This window comes from Strix aluco, chromosome 14, assembly GCF_031877795.1.
Source record: "Strix aluco isolate bStrAlu1 chromosome 14, bStrAlu1.hap1, whole genome shotgun sequence".
Taxonomy (NCBI): Eukaryota; Metazoa; Chordata; class Aves; order Strigiformes; family Strigidae; genus Strix; species Strix aluco.
Window position 1 is genome coordinate 8699362 of NC_133944.1, and position 19698 is coordinate 8719059.

The 19698-nt window shown below is 35.6% G+C and overlaps 1 protein-coding gene across 4 annotated transcripts in view; it reads right to left on the reverse strand.

Moving 5' to 3' along the window:
- CDH8 (cadherin 8) overlaps positions 1-19698 on the reverse strand; it is a 244333-nt gene that overhangs the window by 94725 nt on the left and 129910 nt on the right. For all 4 annotated transcript variants that reach the window (XR_012625090.1, XM_074839548.1, XM_074839549.1 and 1 more), the window contains one exon: positions 3067-3361. Coding sequence is in view for 3 of the 4 variants with exons in the window: in XM_074839548.1 (XP_074695649.1) it covers positions 3067-3361 (295 nt within the window). In the remaining variant the exon portion in view is untranslated. The remainder of the gene's footprint in view (positions 1-3066; positions 3362-19698) is intronic.

Here is a 19698-nt window from a genome sequence, read left to right on the forward strand (position 1 = left end):
AGTGATTCCACAATTCTTTTTTTTGATCTTTAATTCCTTAAGAAAATTAATATTAGAATTAAAAGATTAAAGTGCTCAGTTTCAGAAAAGAACATATTCTCCATATACACTATTAGCTTTCACAAGCAAATTCTTCATTTTGGAGTTGGGGAACAGGGCTTACTATGTTAGATTATATAGGAATTACATAAAAGAAAGAAAGGAACACAAGGATGATATAAGGGAAAATTCAATTTAGTTCTCAAAACTTTTTCTAGAATGTGCTTCTCTCTTTCCTCAAAGAGAAATAAATTATTTCAAACTAGCTCTGAACACAGTGACGATACACACCACTCAGTACGTGCGTGGGTGTGCGTTCTGTGAAGACAGCTGAAAAGTGAGCATCATTCCTATCAGAGGTAACACGGTGTAATCCTAATCGTTTCTGCACCAAGTAGTGGGAGGAAAACCATGCAAATCCTTTTTCTTTTGTTTTAGTAGGGAAGCAGGATTTTCCAGATACCACTGATACATAACATAAAAATCGAACAGGCTAGATTGTGGCCATATACATGTGATAATTTCATATATTGGCATACACACACATTCATACATATCACATACAGAAAGTTGCACGTACAGTTTGCAGTTTTCACACCCCCATAGTGTATCATTCATGTTCTAGGTAGTCATGCAAAAAACCCACTGACATCCATATAATACATCTCTTATAGCAAGGAACATAGGACCAGTCTGTAATGTACCTACTAGAAAAACTGCATTGTCTTAGAACCTCAACATTACATTACAGAATAATGAAAGGTTAATGCATTCATCTGTGTTTTATGCATTACTTTCCACAGAGGTCCAAAAATAAAATGCCTTGTACTGCATCCTCATTACATAAGTGCTATATATATAGCATATGAGTTCCTATTCTGTTTCAGAGCAGTCAGTATTGGTATAAGCCTTTTGAGGAAAGAAGATGTTTAGTAAAACTTTGTTTTATCCTGAATAAGAACACTGCCTAGTAATGACTGTGTTGTAGAAATGTCAAGGCTGAAATTAGCAGTGGGTGGAGATCTCTTTAAGGGGAATTAAATAAGTGGATAATGAAAGTGAAATACTCTTAGTGTGTAAAAAAAAAAAATTCCTTGAACTCTGAAAGAAGACAGTTTTCTTATAAACATTATAGAGGAGTTAAAGTAATTTTAAGAGGACTAACAAAACTTAAAGAAAATTAAAATAATTTACAGAGCATCATTTAGTACAGGTCTTGATGTTGCTACCTGTGAGTTAAAAGAGGAAGACAGAAGGAAATAGTAACAACATTAGTGAAGGAGTAACATTCTCAAACTCAACTTTCCCTCTTTGGATAGGGGCAATGTCTTTACTAAGAATTATAAATATTGCTCATATACAGAGATATAAATTATTTTTATAGTAACCTTTCTGATCACAAACCATCTTTCTTGCCTGCATATATCTTCTCTTTTTTTCCTAGAAGACCAAAAAAGTCCCATTCAAATAAGGATTAACTGCCTTCAATTTCCCTTCCTCCTCCTCCTACTCCTTCCTTTCATTTTCTTTTTTTTTTTTTTTAAATTTATTTTATTTAATTAAGCCATTTTCTTGCTTGAAGTTTGGCAAAAAATATCATCTGAAAGTAGGTTCATATTATGTTTGTGCTGCTGTATAATTAAAAGTAACTTAACAAATTAAACCTATGTTATGGTAAAAGAACTGACATGCAGGCTTGAAAATTCACATATTTGTTTCAGCACAAGCAATTCAATGCAACCAAGATATGAAAATCTGTTGGAGAAGTGTTGACGAAAAAATGTAGCCTCAGGTATCACCATCTAGTCAGCACACCAGCTTACATTTGAAAATGACCTAGTACAATGTATTGTACTGAAAGTGAGTGAGGGGATGGTTCTGGCTCCTCACATTCCTCCTTTTTTTAACTAAATGAGACAGAATGGTGTTTTTGAAACTTTCTGATAGGACGCTGTGTTATTTTACAAAGTGCCTTGGAACTCCTTCAATTATCTTGCTTTGACAGATGTAGACAAATAGCTGAAAAGCACATTATCCTCAATATACTAGCAAACATTAGAATTTACTCTTTATTTCATGGCCAGATTTTGATGCCTTTGCTTACACTGAATTCTTATATTACCCTGAAATTGACTCTTTTGGTTTGATGGGTTTGCTTCCCTTTTGATTTAGTGACAGATAAATATCACCTGCACTTCATATGCATGTATCGGTAGGGACTGACAACCTGAGGACCCGAATACATAATTATGTACATCTGTAAGTACATACTTACATTTGCAGATACAGAGCAAGGGATAGACTATGGAAAAAAAAAATCTAATATATTAACCCATAAGGAAATAGATTCACATTAATCCAACAAAATGAATAAATATAAGTAAAACGTATTAAGAAGATTATTTCCTACTCCTTTCTTTTTCTCCCTTTCACAGAGTTAATTTCCCTTTTCACCATCTTTTTCCACAGCTTTCTGTTTTGCCCTTCCATCTTCTGTGCAAATCCTAAGGCTAATTGGTTAAGTCCACTCTAGAGTCTAACCATCAATTCCCAGACACACCATCTTTCATTTCAATGGCTGATTATAGTTGCACTTAGAGGAAAACAAATAAGTATGTATCAACATACTGCAAGTGCTACATCTGTGTATGAAAATACACAAACAGATAATTAAACATCAACAAAATATCAATAGGATTAGAGTGTCATGTTGGAACAGATCTTGATAAATCCTTCTCAATAACAATACTCTAACTACAGCGTCATAAGGGGAATATAAATTTAGCCCATTAAAGTGTTGTTGGACAAAGACAGACACATTAATACATCTGTTAGTCATTTTCTTACTACTAAGGGACTCTACTATTGCATTGCAGATGAAAGCTTTGGCCAAGAAGAGATTTGAAAATATGCAAATTAATTCTAACAACATAATAAATATCTTATTATTCATCAACAATTCAATGGCATACTGGCACAGTTGAAATTGTAAGTAATCAAAGTTCATCGATGTTTAGACATACGTACCTACAACAGACATTTCTGGAACGGTGGCATGATATGGGCCATCAACAAACTCTGGGGCATTGTCATTGATGTCTTGAACCTTAATAATGAATTCTGAAGGAGGCTCCAGAGGTTGGTTCGTGTCCCTGTCGACTGCTTGAGCTGTTAGAGTGTATTCAGCTTTTTCCTCACGGTCAAGCCTTTTCATTGCATGAATGTCTCCAGTCTTGTCATTGATCACAAAGATGGTTCCAGCTCCATCTCCTGACAGAATATACTTGATTTTGCTGCTGCCAGGATCCAGATCTGTGTGTAACTTAAAGGAAAAATAAAAGCATTTTAGTGACAAAAATTACAGTCAGAATTTTTTTTCCATTCGTCTAACCATAATTTTGTCAAGCTATTCTTTTGTACTTTAATCTTAGCACCAGTGATCCATATCTCAGTTTGAATACACAAGGAGAGTAGGGATTTGTATGCATGCTAATCAAAAGTGAATGTAATCATAGGCATAATTAGACTTTCTATTTAAAAAGCAGCTGTTATATATATTTTAAGTCCCTGTTCTAAAATGTAAATGTCTTCAGAACTATTATCAGCCAAAATGAACAAGCACAAAATGTCCTTAACCTATTAGATCAAAGGGTGAATGAAGGATTAAGAGTAATATCTATTTTAATCTAGTTCTTTGTTTTAGTTATTACTTTCAGTTTGTTTTCAGGTGACTGAAAATGTCTGAACACTGGCACCTATGTAAGTGTTGTAATGGACAGCATTCACTGAAATTTAGAACCATAACTCAGCTGTTAGCAGAATTTAGAAGGTTCCAAGATCTTTATTCTAAATGTATTTCCCCTGAAAGAAAGCTTTGTTAAAGCAAGTTTCCAGAAATGTAAGAACCCTTACACATATCTTCACATTATCCTCAATGCCCTATTAGAAAAAATAACATTTAGACTGCACTTGACTTTTCAAAAACCAAGTTAGGATTATAATAATCTGAAACTGTATGGGAAAAATAGGTTTTCTTCTTTACTTTCAATTTTTTTGTTAATTAAAAGGCTGAACTGAAGAACTCTGGAGACAAAGGACCTCCACTTATTTTTTTGTAGGCTCAGAGCCAAGTACTAAATATCAGATTATCTCCAATAATTTTTAATTTGTGAGGGCGAGTGCACCAATTCGTGGACCATATGTATTAGTGTCGACACATTAAAAAATACAGGGTAATATCTTAGATATACAGTAATAGTGCTTTAAATTCTATTTGTTGTTAAATCTAACATACTCAATATGAACAAAAAGAAAAGCAAATAACAAGTCATTAAAAATGTAACTTGGATTTATTATTATTTATCTCTGCCTCACAAAAGATAGTCTGAAGGAAACACGTACAACCTGTTTAGGATAGCTGCAACATGACTTACAACAACTACTACTAGACTTGTGCCTGTTTGCTCATTTTTGTGCAAACAGTTCAACAGAAATTGTTGCTGGTTATGCACTTTACTCTTCAATTGACAGCAGTGTTTGCTAGGGCTGGACAGCATTGTCATTTGATATAAGAAACTGTATTAGGATATTAAAATAGGTGTGAAAAAAAGCCTTGTAACACTGGCTAGTCGAGCCACAAGGAGATTTTTATGTCATACCACAAGTAGGCTCTGCAGGTTCTTCAGTAGATAATTGGGCACATAGAGCTATATCTGCAAATTAACCGTTCAGGAATAACTGCTTAGAAAACTCGTTAACAGCACCTTACAAAAAAGGAATCTCAAATTGTTGCAGTGAGCACAGCAGACAACGGCGGTCTGATTTTCCAGTTGATCTGGTTTATTATACATACAAAATCCTGGGCCACCAGCGTATTCTCTGCTCTGCAACAACAGCAGAACTCCCACTGACTACAAGAGGTGTAACTTCATCCTCTGTGTTTTGCTGGACAACACATTATTACCACACCACCTATTACCAAACCATTGTTTTAACAACTTTTTAAAAGCACTTTAACTGTCTGTGAATATGAATGACTCAATCCAGTTCACTTTTCCTAGCCAACCCACATGAACATACACATAGACACCCAGAGACAGCTGAGTCCTTTTCCCAAAAAACTGTTTTTCTTTTTGCAGTTGCCATGAGCTTTTACTTGAGAACAATCAGCATAATTTACATTATGTTAATTTAACAGCACTCTCCTGTTGGTTGGTACTGCAGTTTTGTCTGCTCAGTAAGACATGTTAACACAACTTTTTTTTTTTTTTTTTTTTTTTTGGTCTTAAAGATTACTGTCCTTATGAGCAGGATTATACTCAGTCTAGGTATGAGCAACATAAAAAATTATTTTCAGGGTCCCAGAGCCTGTCAAAATCTATCCAGAGTCTGTTTGTATTTTAAACAGATTGTTTATACTTTAGGCATCTGTTTGGCCCCTGGATAAAATCTATACATTATTAACATTTCATATGAAGGTTTTGGCAGAATATTCATAGCTAAATTACAGTGATGTCGTATCACAACATTGTCTGGACACACACAACTCAGCAAAGCAATTGGGAACATCTCAGTTTACCCCACTACACAAAGCCTTACAGTGAAAAACTATAATCTGAATTTCTAAGAAGGTACTGGCTGGATAAACTAGATATCCCACACAGATATTTGAGAATGTGCAAAGATTCTCTAATTTGCTATTTGTTAATAAGGAGGAGAGGCTGTCAGTGTAATCCCAGTATGTTTTACCCATATTATCTAACAGAAGTTATGGTTAATAAATCAGTTCTGGTATAAATTAATGTAGAGCTATAAAACCTTTGTAGTGCTAGTATGATATCAACAGTTAAAATGAGAAAAAAAGTCTATGATTACTATTGTTTCTTCTAATAAGTTAAAGTCTTTTGTATCAAAAGAAGGAAATAGATATTGCTATTTAAAACACTATAAAACAAAGGGCTAAACATTGAACAAAAAGTGAAAGAGCTAAAAGCATTTTATAATCTCAAAATTGAAAGTCTGATTAGCAGAAGATCAGTTTTTTACCCAAAGATTAATAGTGGGAAAAATGATAGTAATGGTTTTTTATTTCTTTAATAAAAAACAAGCCATAAATATAGCATTTACTGAAATCGTATGTACTTTTTATGGTGAGCATCCAGGCTGACAGATTAAAATATCTTTTCTAGGTTTTGAAGTTCTTACACTCTACTATCAAAATATTATAATAAACGACCTATGGAAGAGCCATTCTTCCAAAACCATTTCATTGTTTGGATTTAGGATTAAAACATCATCCTCTATTTACAAAGTTAAATCACAGAACTGAAGTGAAATTCTAAGCCAGAAAACAGTATTTTTTTCCAAGTAATATTTCCTCTCTTCTACCAGATGTGAATGATAATTTACAGCAATCGTCAAGCTTCAGCAAGCTGTATTCATGTGAAGGTTAAAGATCATTAAACACATAATTATATAGGGTCTAGGTGAATGATAAAGAGGCCTAATGAATATCAGTTTCTGCTGAAAAAGCCTCACAAATGTTGTAAATGTAAAACTGTTTTCCACACCCATACCTTTATTTGTTGTGCCTGCGCTTGAAAGCTGACCTCTTATTTTTCGGAGCAATATCAAGAAATGTATCAAGACTTTCTATTTGAAAAAGAAGACATCTATAGCTAGCCCCTATGTCCCACTACCAGACAGCATCCCAAACCAGAGAAGCATGTTTACTGGAAAACTTAATTATGTTCAGAGTGAGTCAAACTCACTTCCTTCATGTGAGATTCAGTTAATTAGACTTCAAAGGAAGTGAAATCTTTTTCCTCCATCACTGCCCTGCCTGTGGGACTATAAATTCAAACAACTCTCCCCCTTAAAATAGCTTATGCAACCCCATCACCCATTTTGTGCCTGAATTTATGGCAACACGAGAAATTTTGGATCCTCTCCTAGTTTTAATGGTGATGCAGGTGCCCTGTATTAATACTGTACTAATGACTCCCATGTAGCGTCAGCACAGGCCCATTCCTAAAAAATGAACTTCAATCAAAATGAATCCTGTGAATACTGCAGTTTCTAATCATTATTAATGCCTTTGCTATTCTATGTTATAATACAGATAATAATCAATGAAGCCAGTATTAATAGTAACAGCACACACAGTGTACTTCCACAAAACTAACATTATTTTCACTAATAATGAATGCATATCTAAAAGTATTGCCAACACACTGTTCAAATATATAACATATTTATAGTCTCCCATGTACATACATTACAAACATGCATAATTACAATCAGTGCAAGAGAAACTGCAGAGATGAAACATTCAAAGAGCCTTTATATTCTGTAGATGTATAAGTACTACTCTGTAGTAAAAAACCAAATACATGAGCATGTTACTGGTATTAAATTCTCCTGTTCCATTGATTCATCATATTTTTAGCCGCATTTTCTTTACAAATACTTGGTTCAAAACTGCATATGCAGCCAACAACTTCATGTATGGGTGAAAGCTGCAGGAGCTCCAAGCTAGGTTTGTGAAGTTCTTTAGCAATTCTGAGTACACAGAGAGATTTATGAGTCTCTTCTGCAGATGGAAACTGTCTCACCTGCTCTCAGTCAGCTACCTGGCAAATCACTGGTAGTCAAAACAACAGCTTGCTCAGCACAATGACTTTCATGTTCAAGCCATGTGTTCACCATCAGGAAAGTACATAATGCACTTGGGTCTGGTCCATACCCAGAATTAGCAGAAAGCTGTTGACTGGCCTTTGTAGTAGGATTGGGCACTTCAAGTCCTCCCCAGGTGTGTTGTTGATGCACAACTTGATACAGACTAGCCCGTAATACGATGCATCATCAATGGGAGAATCTGTAACCCCAATTTCCTCATATTAGTAAAAAAGCATAAATATATCAATAATTCACAAGAGGGGAGAAATCTACATATTATGAAAATGCTCCTGGACATTTTTAATTAAGAAAAAAGAAGGCGGCTTTATGTAGTCAAGTTTTTATTTGAGTTTGTTAGAAAGTAATTAATTCATCCTTGGGTAATTACAAGGGAATTACCCCTTACTTGTTTCAAAGGAAAATGCATAATCTGCCCTTAAAACTTCATTTTAAAATTTGTATTATTCTTCTCCTTCCTAACTCCAGAATCTTTTTTAAGGCATTAACTACTGCATAACTGATTTTCACCTGATGTTACGCAGATACACACACAACACACCAATGCTATCCTAATGCTTCAGATTCTTCTATTTTTTACCTATGTCTTGCAATAGAATTGCTCATTTATGAGGCAGACCCCATTTAATGAACTTAAGAGACAGAATTTTCAGCTTTTATGACCCTTTTCCCAAACTGCTGTATTTTAAGAAGTGCTAGCTCATTCTGTGAAAGTATGGGAGGATTTTACTGACTTTTACAATCATTTATATATATCAACGCTTTCAAAAATTGTAATGCACCTTACTCATCTTGTGTTTCTTTCTGCATGTGACTGCAGGGTTACTTTTTCTAAAAATATGAACATTATTAGGTGTTACAGAAGGTGTTGGTGTGTATTGTTGATGTGCTCTGACACATAATGGACAATAAGCACATTTATTGATGACCCACAGTTTAAAAAATAATTCATAATTAAGCTATTCTAGATAGATTCAATTAATTTGCACACAACGCAGAATTAATAAAGTGAACTGAATTTCAATTTAATAGAATCTTTCATTTTCTCTATGGATAGGCTGATCCCATCTTTAGTAATGGAAATTATATCTGCACAATGGGGAAGAGAAAAACCAAATATTCTGCATTATTATTCAGGGTAATGACAAATTGGGGCACAGACTTGATGTACCTGACATAATGTCAGTACTTGGAACACTTTCAGAAAGGAAACAGACATGTCCACGGATGACAAAGGTTTCATTTAAGATACAGGAATCATGTAACTTGAAGCCTCTGGAGTAACTGTCAAAAGACATTACTGCTCACACTTCTCAGCTGCAGCTTCATAACCATATACAAAGAGAATTAAAGCAATAATATCCCTAACACTTTCATTTAAGAGAGTAATCTCTGCTTTTGTCTACCTCAGTTTCCTACCATGTCATTTGAGTATCTTTGATTCCAGATGGCTTCTTTTATGTTTCTGTTTATTCTTTGCTACTGCTTTTTTATTCTATTTGATTTGCTAATTTTGTCTCTGTTTATATTCATACTGCAACTGTGCACAAACTGCTTTTCATTGCTTACCTTTTGGTATCATTTTATAATACACTAGAGTGAACTGTTTAAAAACTGGAGACAAGATTGGGATCTAACAATCTGCTTGTTCTAATTCACTGATTATGACCAACAGATGCAAGAAAAGACCTCAGATCAAGATTCAGTCACATTCCTAAGTCCTTCCTGGTTAGAGCACCATTGGTCCTTTCTGTACATGTCACGTATTGCCTTCCTCACCAGGCTGAATTAAAAATGTCTGGGAAGAAAAAAGATAGCTATACTTGTTTTTGCAGATGGGAGGTACAGAGGAAGAGATAAACCCATGGTCAGTCTCACAAAGATCCGTATTAGGAAAAAACTTCCAGAACATAGGACTACACAAGCCATTTCTAAACAGCTCTACACATTTATCTCCAGTTAATCAGAGTAGTAATTTTTCATTAGAATTGTTAACGCATTGCTGGTGTTGTTTCACAGAAGTTGTTCCCCCTGTCGGGGGAACTCCCTAAGAGGGAGGAAACCATACCCCCAGATGAAAAGTCTTCCCTAAATCCATAATCACATGTTCATCTTCAGTGGTTCTGATGGCAACAAAGTAATTTGTTTCTACTCTTTGCTATCTTCATTGCAAAGCACGGTCTCAGGTTGATTTTTCTGTATGTATTTCTTATATACCTTGCTTCTTCTGAATCCTTATGTTAAGCCAGATGATAGCTAAAGCTTTCTGTTTTCCTAGTTCTGGCCTTGGCCCTTTCCATTTGGGAATACCATCTGTCTTCCCTTCTGTCCTGAGAACACTGCCACCACATATGACCTGTGTCCCACCGCAGCTTGGACTGCTGCCTTTAGTCACTGCTTTCTGCAGCTATTTAACGCCCGAGTGTCCTGTGTCAAGTGGCCTCAGATGGCTGGCACCTTTTTGTAGTTGGCTTTCTGCCTAGCTTGGAGTTCATGTAACTATTTCTGAACCCAGACTGCTGTTCCTTTCTCATGTTCCAGCAGACACCACTCCTGTAAAAAGGTCTTGATTTTTTTAACCCAACTGTTTCTGATACTTAGAAACACGCAATGAAATTGTGTCATATTGCCAAAGAGGAATCTTCTCTATTATTTCATCTATAGTGTACTGTGGTTCACCACAGGAGATATGAAAGCTGGGTATAGAGAGCCTCAAAAACTGCATGCAGTTTTAGTCTTGTAAAACATATTCCCTCTTCTGTGTCTTTATGGGGAAAAAAAAAGTATCCGTCTGTCATCTCCTACTGTTTGGGGTCAAGCACTTATATTAACAATTCCAGTGCTTCAGGCATTATAATTAACAGTGCCTCCTGCACTTGTCACTCTTTTCCCAACTCAGTGAAACAGCAGTAAAGCCATTTACTCCCTCCTCCACCTTGTCAGTCTTGGACACAAGCAATGCTATAGTTTCTACTACCGTAAGATTGTGTGAAGTCTCCAAAGATGACTTCAGAAGACTGTTCCCTTTTGGCTGTCAATTTCTACTGTCAGCAGAGCCCGTCTTGCTGCTCCTTCCTCAACATAGACAAAAGACAGGGAAGGGTGTAAAAAAACACAAGCCACGGGAATTTCCCATTCAACATGCTAGCCAGAAGTTTGGCAGTTCCTATATACCAGATCATCCTCTTTTGTTCTTTTAATCATCATCATCTTATTCACACTGTTCTGAGCTTTTCTTCCATGTTGGTTGAGCTGTATTTTTTCTTTCCTCTTTAAAAGCTTATTATAACTTGCTAGGCTTCATTCTCAGGCAGAGAGTACGTTGCACTTGAGCACTAAGACCTCTTTGTGTTTTTCAAATGATTTTCTCAAGTGAATGTCAGAGCAATATCTTATAATACATACTCTTAGGGTTGCAGAAGAGGAATAAAAAAGTTAATCGCTACATATCCACAGCAGTAATTTGAAGGCTGCTTACAAAACCTGTCAAACTAGACAAGCTATAGCCTAGATCAGCAAAGGCAAAAAAAATTACAATAGGTCAGCGTGGTCAAAGGTGACAGGATATTTCTATTTATTTAAGCATATTTAAGTTGTCATGAATTTACAATCCTTAATGGCTCTGCTTTCAGCTGCTTTCACCACCCTGGCTTCTGATCATGCTTTGCTCACAATGATTAGGAGGATCCCAGTGATAACATACTTAACGTATCTTCCTTCCTGAAAGAATTTCAAATCCATGCAGAATGCATTCTGTTATTTAATAATATTTAATAAAACAAACCTTAAGGCACAAAAATAGCTTTTTTTGAAGGTAATTTTTCAAACTTAAGATGACTGCTTAGCATACTTCAGTGTCTGAACATAAAGAAGTAAGTACTGTCTAAAACCACATAATGTGTAAAGCTGGCAGTGCAAATAGAAAGCTCTTTTCTAGCAATTGGCTGTCAAACACATCTACAGCGCAGAAATATAAACATCAGTTCTGCAGCCAGCTTTGAGCTAAAATTGAAAATTGTTGAGAAGGTAACTGAGTGAAATAAAGAACTGAAAAATTAAATTGTGAGTACTTACATATTGATTAACTTATAAACTATCTGCTTACAAATGATAAAATAACGTATTTTAGTGTACTTACACTAACCTGTGAACTGTGCACATGAATACAGTATAAATTTTTTTTTAACTAAAAATATTTTTCAAGGTATTTGGACTGTGAAAATAAACAAAGCTAGGAAATGCTACAAAGCAAATTCCTTACGAGATGTCAAACAAAACATTAGTTCTTCAGTTACTATGTTTGCAGTTACATAGTAACATATATGTCATACATCAGAATAAATAGATACAACATGAGGATAATTCAATTATTTTTCCCCATTTTCTTGCAGTTAGACGTTTATTAGGGATAACTCATGCAGAATTGTAAGTTATTCAGAAGAACCTGGTTGAAACTAGTTATTATGATTTCATGCAGTTTCACAAGAAATGATTTGCCACATCACTTGTGTGGTTTTCAAAGCTTCCTAATATAATTTCCCATGCATTTCCACTAAGTCACGCATTCCTGTGAACTTCTTACTAACTGACTTGCAAAGGTTATGTCTCTCATAATGCGATCAATTTGCAATACCATTAAATTTGAAATATTTTTAAACCACTAGAGATAGATCATAGCTTCTGCCTTTGTTAATGCTTTTCTGGAAGAATTGACAGAAGAGAGGAGTACACAAACCATTTCACATAGACAATGTTAAATATGCAGAAATAAACAACAGTGCCCACTCCAGCAGCATTTGATAGTTAGTAATGTATGACCTCTGATTCTCTAGCAACTTGTATTGAGTCCTGCAGTTCCCTTCTCAGTACATATGGAAACTCAAGTCTCAGTGACAATTATCACTTTCTTTGGCACATCAGACAACCTGACCTGTTTCCAAGGAGGGAAAAATAGCAGTGCTGTAAGTGTGGGCACCATTTGGACTATTTATGTCATTTTCTTTAAACACCTATCCTACCTGTGACTCAAAACATTCAAATTTGGAGTCAATGTCCTATCAAAAGAGAAACTCTGGCTCAGCATGAATACAGACAAATTGTATACAAATCAGTATCACAAAAGCTGTAAGTGTGTAACATATGTCAATCTCAAACCAGCCAGAATCCATACAGACTTAGCAATGATTTAGTCTAGACCTTTATCCAAGTCGTCTGAGCTCATGGTGAAGACTACTGTGGGAGGCTGCAGGAGACATCTGTACTAATTTAATGATGGTTGAATCACTGTCAGTTTTCTCTACCCACACAAGCTTGGTAGTGCTCATATCACTCTGTGAGCACAGAACAGCTAAATCCCCATCTGGGGTTCACACTATACTCATTCTTAGAAAGGACAGGCAACCAGCTATTCTGCACTAGTATCTTTTAGGGTTCTGCGTAGCAGAAGTTAAGAGGCAAAGAAAAATTATGACTTCTCAGGACCTCTTTTCAAACGATAAGTGTATTCCCCCTCCTTCAAAGACCCGATTTATTAGGTTGACCACTAGAGAATGTAATGGCCATTAAAAGAGGAGCAAAGGAAGGAAACAGCTGCATAAGGGAGATCCTTGAAGATCTCCAAGGACTCTGCTGAGGTTTCTCTAATAAAATGAGTTCAGGTACCTCTTGGAAGGGCTCAGAAAAAAAAAAAAAGAAGGAACTCTAAAAAAATGAGAAACTTTTAAAATATGAGAAAGAGGTACAATAAATAATGAGAACTGAAGTTTTTAAATTATCCAAATGATATCCTAGATATAAGAATGACACAAAATCCAAATATCTTATGTACATTTCTGCTGTTTACCTGGAAGAAATCTACTGAGAGAACCAAATGACAGCTGGTTAGCTGGACAGCTGACAACTGCAGAGTCAGTACTCATCTATAAATAATGATTATTAATTACTTGTATTACAATAACACATAGAGGTCCTTGTTGACACAAGGGCTCTGTTATACTGTGTGCTGCAATCTTCACTGAACTTACTTCACTGTCCTCTGCTTATGGTGAAATATCAAATGGCTTTTTTACCCCTTCCCTTTTTCTGAAAAGAGACAAGGAAGATTGAACTCAGAACATGATTTTAGAAATTAGTTTCTAAGAAGTTGGCTAATTTCTATAATTACCACCTATGGATTCAGTACAGCAAACTCATGGATAAAAATGGGGCTAAATTCTTGCATAAATTTCTAGTCCCAAGATGTTAATTTTTTTTTTTATGTGAATGGTTTTAGGATCTAAGATCCAACAACTCAGTAGGAGTCTCTGTCTCGAATTTCAAGGGACACCAGACAAAACTCTTTATTTGAAACTTATAAAGATACAGAACCAAAGACACCTCTCCAAAAAGAAAAAAAAGAATCACAACTGACATCTAGTTATTAATTCATATTATGACTCCAATTAAATTAAGAATTTACCACTACAGCTTACAAGTTTATTTTTAATACTTTTCTGATAACATATAGACCAGGTGTAACTGACTTTCATACAAACTAGATAAATAATGAGATTAACAATTATCTGACTGTGAGATAATAAAGCGTCAAAAGTAGCAAGACCCTGAAATAAAGTAAAATATTTGAGATTATATATCAAGTCAGTAAAGCTGCCTTTTCACATTTACTCAGGACATAGGAAATGGAATATTTTGTTTGCCTATGGAGATAGGATCATTGGGTATGTAAATGGAGATTGATGGCAAAGTTAACTGAAAAGATAGGACCTTGATAGACAAGGGGTAATGGCTTTAAACTGAAAGAGGGTAGATTTCAATTAGATATAAGGAAGTTCTTTACTGTGAGGGTGGTGAGACACTGGCACAGGTTGCCCAGAGAAGCTGTGGCTGCCCCCTCCCTGGCAGTGTTCAAGGCCAGGTTGGACGGGGCTTTGAGCAACCTGGTCTAGTGGAAGGTGTCCCTGCCCATGGCAGGGGGGTTGGAGCTAGATGATCTTTAAGGTCCCTTCCAATTTAAACCATTCTATGATAATCTGATGTACGATGTTCTTCAACAAAATATGAGCAGTATAAGTGCACTGTTTCTCAGTTCTGTTATGGATATCATGACACAAATCTGATACAGTTAACAAATGTCCCTTGGCTTATCAAATGTTAACTCTTCTATGACACACATTGGGATCATGGCCAGTCAAAAGTCACAATCTCAGCATGATTAAACCAAACCTTTTTTCCACCCATACTGAAAATTCAAAGCTGTATTAAATATCTCACTACAGACCACAATTGGTTTCTGAGTTTGTATGTTTATCAGCTGGACCATAGTTCCCTCCCTCAGCTGTGCCAACTCCACTAATAAGTAGCTTTTCTCAGAAAAAGACAGAAGACCACAGGACAAGAATGCTTGGGGCCATAATCTCCAGCCTAGTGCATAAACGTTAACAAGGTGGCTAAACAGGGAAACTCCATGGGTTCTCCAGTCTACTTTTCTTTTTCTGTATGTGCTATAAGAAAGTATGGTATCATGGCAGAACAGGCTTAAACATTATTTTCAAGAAAAAATAATTAGCCTGAATATAACCCTGCTCTTCTATAACCAGCACAAAAGCCAAGTTTCTCTTGACAAAGAGAAAACACACAGCAATTTTGGTGGACTGCAACACTTACATTTCCTCCAATAGGATAGAAATTCCTAAGAAAAACAGTCCCTGAGCAAGCTATATATCCCAATTTTGGTTTATATATTATTGATATGCAGGTCTAGCAAACAGTTCCAAGTCTGTGAAAGAATCCAGAAAGACTGAAAAATTGTTATGTATGTCAAGTGTTATGAATAGTTCAGGAACAGTCCCTTACAGATGAGTCACATTCATTGAGACTGTAGTATGCATAAGCATTGCTAGAAATCACCATTTAAAGATTCAGTTCCACTTCTTGATCTGTGAATACCATGGATTTCTTACAGTTAACCTGTAACTTTAAAACTTTGTATGCTCTTTGCCAGTATGATCAGTCTCTACAAAGTCCAATTCTAACAGTTTAGATGAATACTACATTAATTCCAATCATTCTCTAGACCTGAACAGAATGTATATTTGTAAGACAGAATGGAAGATAGTAGTGAAGTTGTATTATATACAGTGTACTTACTCTATACCTTAAAAAAGAACTTCAATGTAAGAGTTAAATAGTTAAAAGTCTGACATCTGTCCTTTAGCAATAAAAAGGAATGAGGTTATGCAGATTAGATGATGGATAATAGAGAAAATGTGAAAAGACTGTAAAAAGTCTCCATCTGAAATATGCTATATAGTCACAAGAAAAAAAAAAAATCCTCATACTTCAGCTTTCTTCTATCTGTTGAGATATAGTTCCAAAGGGATAGTGGTAGCGAAAGCCTAAAACCAAACATCAACCAGTTTGGAGAATGAAAACAACCAAGAAATAGAAATATCTAGAGTAAACAAATGGAAAAGCAGGAAGAAAGAAAATGAAGTAAATACCAAGCATATGGCTCCCTAAAAAACACATAGAAAAAAGTTACATGAATGTTAGGCAATTCAGATCCTTGCCACAGAAAATGAAGCTGAGAATATTTAACTTCCAGATGCCAGTTTATTGATTACAAGATGGTTGGGTTTTGTTTTTTGTTATAAAAGCCAAACAAACCACAGCCTTACAAATACCTAAAGCAAAGAGGAAAAAGCCCCCAACAATCTATGTACGCTTGTGATAATATTCACTTTAAGGGTTACCTGGAGAGTTTTACATTGATAAATACTTTATCCTTCCCTTTCCTGCTCTTGTCTACGAGAGATTTAACAATAACTGAATTTTAAAGCCTGTGTGGAGAAACACTGGAGAAGCAGTCCCTCACCATCAAAGGCATGAGGGAGTTGCTTGACAGGAAGAAGCTCTTCCAAGAAATCTGCATGAGAAAAAATTAGAATAGCAGCTAGTTAAAATCAAGAATACAAGGAATTACATTCCTGAAAGGTGGGCCACAAGTTGTTTGCAATTATAACATAGATTTCAATAGCTTCTTTGACTGCAGATGAATACAGAATATGAGATCAATAGAAAGCCTCTGAGTTTTGGGTTTTTTTCCCTGAAGTAATACCTTATTTGGATCTCATTATATTCAATAGCGAGTGTATTTCTTTGCTAAGAATACTCCCAAACCTTATTTATTCTGCCTGGAATCTTACTGCCAAGCTCATTTCTTCTCACTCCCTGTGGCTAAAGCTCTCTTCTGGCCTGATTCTCTTCCAGAAGTGACACTTTATATTGATAGCCCAAGCAAAGAGAGACATCATCAAACTGGCCGTGTCATTCAGCCCCAGGGTGCAATGCTGAGAGTGATCACACATCCTGAATACCAGCAACTCACTCTGAGCTTTGTGCAAACCAGAGGTAACCTTTCATTTGTCTTCCTGCAATCAAGGTAACATTATCGTCATCTAAATGTTAATACGTGGGCATCACGTACATTACTTCACAATCTGAATGTATCAGCACAGTAATTGAATGAATATCACCACACCATTGTAAAACAAAAATTTATTTTTCTTCACAGTCTGTTGATGGGGAAACAGAGTCACAGAAATAAAGAGGCCCAACATTCAGAACAAACTAGGAGTTGAAGGTCATAAGAACAGCTGCTCGAGACCACTAAGAAGCCACACTCAAAATACCAGCCTGACACTTGTAGCTGCATGTATTTTCTACCTGTAATTTTTGGGCAAGAATAATGATTCAGTGACACTCATTTCAACAACTCACCTGCATATTACTGAAAAGTTGACTTAGGTAACAAATACAGGTTTGGGAAAAGACCAGTGCTGTATTTTTTTCTGAACATTTCCTCACCAGAATACTTCGATGTTATTTTACATTCAAAAAACCTTTTATGCCTGTGTACGCATTCATTCTTTTAAAGTATTTAACTTTTTAATATGTTCAAAATGTAAATAAAATGTTTCCTTTTAAATTAATTTCATTTGTTATTGTATTATGGGTTTCTTTTCCATATAACAAAAGTACTATGCCTAACCAAAAACATTTTTTGGTATTCCAAAAATTTGTATTTGGAGTGACACAAAAGTATCTTTTCTCTCCAACTTTTCAAAACTGCACAGGAAATGAAAATCTGTTACTCATCTCAGAAGAAGCACTTGAATTCTAGGAGAATTAAATTCTTATTTCCTTTAAAAGCAAACCCATTCCTGCTGCCTACACAAATCCTCCAATTAAACCTTTACTTCCAACAAAAATAAAGCAATTTCATTCCCTTTGTTTATCATAATTTAATTATTTTCTTTACTAGCTTTATTTTAATGTTTTAGTGTTTTTATGCTATGACTCATTCTGTAGATATTACAACAGCTTTCTACCATGCCTTTACTTCCTCAGCATCACAAACATAATTAAAACATATTTGCTGTGATTATATTTCAGCATATACAGATCAACATATATTTTGCTCTTAGGTATAGAATCCCTATTGTTCATGTAATTACTATGAAGAAATAATGCAAATGAGCCTACTGGAGACAAATATTGGACTTTCTTTTTAACTTTATAATGTCATAAACAAGAATTGGCATTCCACTCAGGGGTGGACAGCAAACACTTATTTTATTGAATGCTTTAAAGACTTCAAATTAAGAGAAGCTAAGCGACCAATGTAATGATTCATCTAGTACATATTAGTATCTTTAATTTCAGATCTTAGATTATGCTCTAGAATTATACAGATCAAGATATCTCTGATTAGTATATCTTAAAGAACAAAATTAAGTATTGTGCTTCTGTGGTAAAGGACATCACATCTATGACTTGGCAGCTGTCTGCACAATTTGAATAAGTAATCACAGCAGGAAGAGGAAAGACTCGAGTAAAATCCACATTCATAGTACCTGCTGAGAGCACTTCTTAACTTCTGTAGGATTTAGAAAGACCTTTAAATTATTTAAAATTTTTTTTGTAGTTTGTAATGAAAGTCACTGAACTATATCACAGGATGATAAACATCCACATACTATGTTCTCCTAAATTAGTTTTGTCTCATTTCCAGTGACAGAATCCCCTTCCAGTTACTCAGAAATCCACAATCAACATAGAGAAATCTCACTTGTGAGGACAATAGTTTCCCCCAGGAAACAATCTCTATTAATCACATACACAAGTTGTCATAGTGCACAAGAACATGGAGGCACAAGGCACTGCAGAAGTCTACCTCTGAAATGAATGTGCACAATCGACTCCTGCCACTAGCACAACTAGTGTTCAGAGACAGGGAAGTGACAGGGTCATCCCACAGTGTCAAAGCCTCAGATGTTCAGTCAAACCAATCTCTCAATTTTTTTACTTTTTCCTTTTTTTTTTTTTTTTCCTAGCATGTCTTTTCTTTACATTATTTGGGGTACTGTGCATAAAGGAATATCCTGCTGCTTTATCTAATACCCATCTAAAATTTTTGTTGAGTACTCTGCTGACTAGGATGTGCAAACCACCTGCACCAAAGGAAAAGATGACAGGGGCCATTCTAGATGAATGATCCCTCAGACAGGGTCACCACTGGTGCCATCTAATTGATCTGCAAGGCACTGCAGGCAGTTCCCTGGACTTAGTCTCTTTCCTCTGCTCTCATCAGCCCAGGCTGAGTCCACAAATACTACAAGGGATCCAAATGATTATTTTTTCCAGGGATGAGAAAATTGTATTTTCAAAACATACTCTCATCTTATATAAGATATCATTATGAAGAAAGCAATTTTCATAAATAGCAAATACCATATAGGAGCCTGTAAGGAACTGAGAGAAGTAATGCCTCAAACATCCACACAGAAAACCTCAAGAACAATCTGTGGCCTTTGGATTAGTCTAAGGAATGTCACCCAAGGGAGTGGGAGTGTATCGAAGGATGCACCCCCCACTCCCTTACAGTTGCATTGACAAACTACTTAG